We start from the raw sequence: 1,511 nt of genomic DNA, 5'->3' as shown, positions 1-1,511 counted from the left end.
ACAGGCATATTTTGACAAACAAAAATGTAGGAAAAGAAGTGGTGAGACAGTCAAAATTACATTTTGAGTCTTTTGACTACCCACCCTTAATTACTTATTTTTCAAAATAGAAAGATCTATATAATTTTATATAATAAAATTCCCTTTGCATCATTCCGATATACAGTAATTTCATACTCTAGAACGCCCTAATTAGTTTACCCTCGAAATGCCATAATGTATTACTTAAAATTATTCCATAAATATACATTATATATTGCTATATATGCAAATTTCTTGCATAGGCAAGGTTATTCTAGTTTACAGGTACGTGCATGGTGCGCACCGCGCACACGTACATTAATTGTTATTAAAAAACTATATTGGAAATAAATAATTTTATATTTATTAGGTTAAAATTAGTTTGGTATAGACAAAAAAAAATAGCAATGGCACAAAGTCAAATAATTCATATAGTACCATGCAATGATTGGTGTTGGAATTCTTTTTTAGGATTATTCATTGAATCAGATACATTATTATTGATAGCTGCATGTAGCCACTACCACTGAACTGATACATCATCTCTTCACAAAGAAAGAAAGAAAGAAAGAATAAATAAATATGACCAGTACTACCAACTCCGTATTCTCTCATGATTGACCACCATGAAGTTCCTCCTCTATGCGAGAAAATTCCCATAAAAAAAACAATTTAAACAAAGCAATCGATCTTACAACCTTCCTCCTTCGATCTCTCCTCTATCGTCTTCTTCACCTCTCTCAACATGGCTATCCCTGCCTCTTCGCCTTCTTATGCGAATCTTGGTTCACCTTCGAATTCCTCCTCAATCTCAACAATAAGTGGACCCCAGTGGATTTCAAAACTCACCCACAAATCCTCTTACAAAGGTACTTATACTTGATTATTATTATTCTTTATTCATAACCACTTATGTGACGTGTGTACGGACAGGGCGGAGACAGAGCTACCAGCGGTGGACCTGTTTGTGGCGACGGCGGGTGTGGCTTTGGAACCACCCATAATGACAGTCAACACCGTACATGCTGTCACTCTTGGCGGAGGAGTGGCGTGCTACGTGTCAGACGATGGTTGCTCCCAATTCTCTCGCCTTTGGATTCCTTTCTGTAAAAGGTACGATATTCAAGCCCGGGCTCCTTTCAGATATTTCTCTAATGACGACGTCGTTTCGCCAAATGGTTCCGCCCAGTGTCATCTGGAATGGCAAAGCATGAAGGTAACGCTTAATTAATTACAAATCTGAACAAATTAAGAAACGTTATTTATATATAAACGACAGTCTTGATTAATTATGAATTTGCAGGAAGGAGTGAAGAAGCAGTGTGTAGAACGTACGGTGCCTTATGGAGAGTATGCCCATTTTGCATATACAGATCAAAGGGACCATTCCAATATAATCAAGGTTTGGCTGCTTGCTGCTTAATTAAGTATATATATCGTTTTTATTATTTATTTTGGTTAATTATTAATTGAAAATATATACCCATTAT

The 1,511-nt window shown here is 36.2% G+C and overlaps 1 protein-coding gene across 1 annotated transcript; it reads left to right on the top strand.

Annotated features, from left to right (window-relative positions):
- The first annotated feature begins 447 nt into the window (after positions 1–447).
- LOC133817535 (cellulose synthase-like protein B4) lies at positions 448–1,252 on the top strand. Its single transcript, XM_062250087.1, has 2 exons — positions 448–890; positions 955–1,252. The coding sequence occupies exons 1-2, from the start codon at positions 664–666 to the stop codon at positions 1,250–1,252; spliced, it is 525 nt and encodes a 174-aa protein (XP_062106071.1). The 5' UTR covers positions 448–663.
- The last annotated feature ends 259 nt before the right edge of the window (positions 1,253–1,511 follow it).

This window comes from Humulus lupulus, chromosome 2, assembly GCF_963169125.1.
Source record: "Humulus lupulus chromosome 2, drHumLupu1.1, whole genome shotgun sequence".
Taxonomy (NCBI): domain Eukaryota; kingdom Viridiplantae; phylum Streptophyta; class Magnoliopsida; order Rosales; family Cannabaceae; genus Humulus; species Humulus lupulus.
Note: the sequence above shows the minus strand (reverse complement) of the source record. Positions and strands in the feature narration are given on the sequence as shown.

Coding starts and splice junctions, on each gene's coding strand:
- LOC133817535 (XM_062250087.1), top strand. CDS start 664: ATGCGAGAAAATTCCCATAAAAAAAACAATTTAAACAAAGCAATCGAT. Junction 891..954: donor CCACAAATCCTCTTACAAAG/GTACTTATACTT, acceptor GTGTACGGACAG/GGCGGAGACAGAGCTACCAG.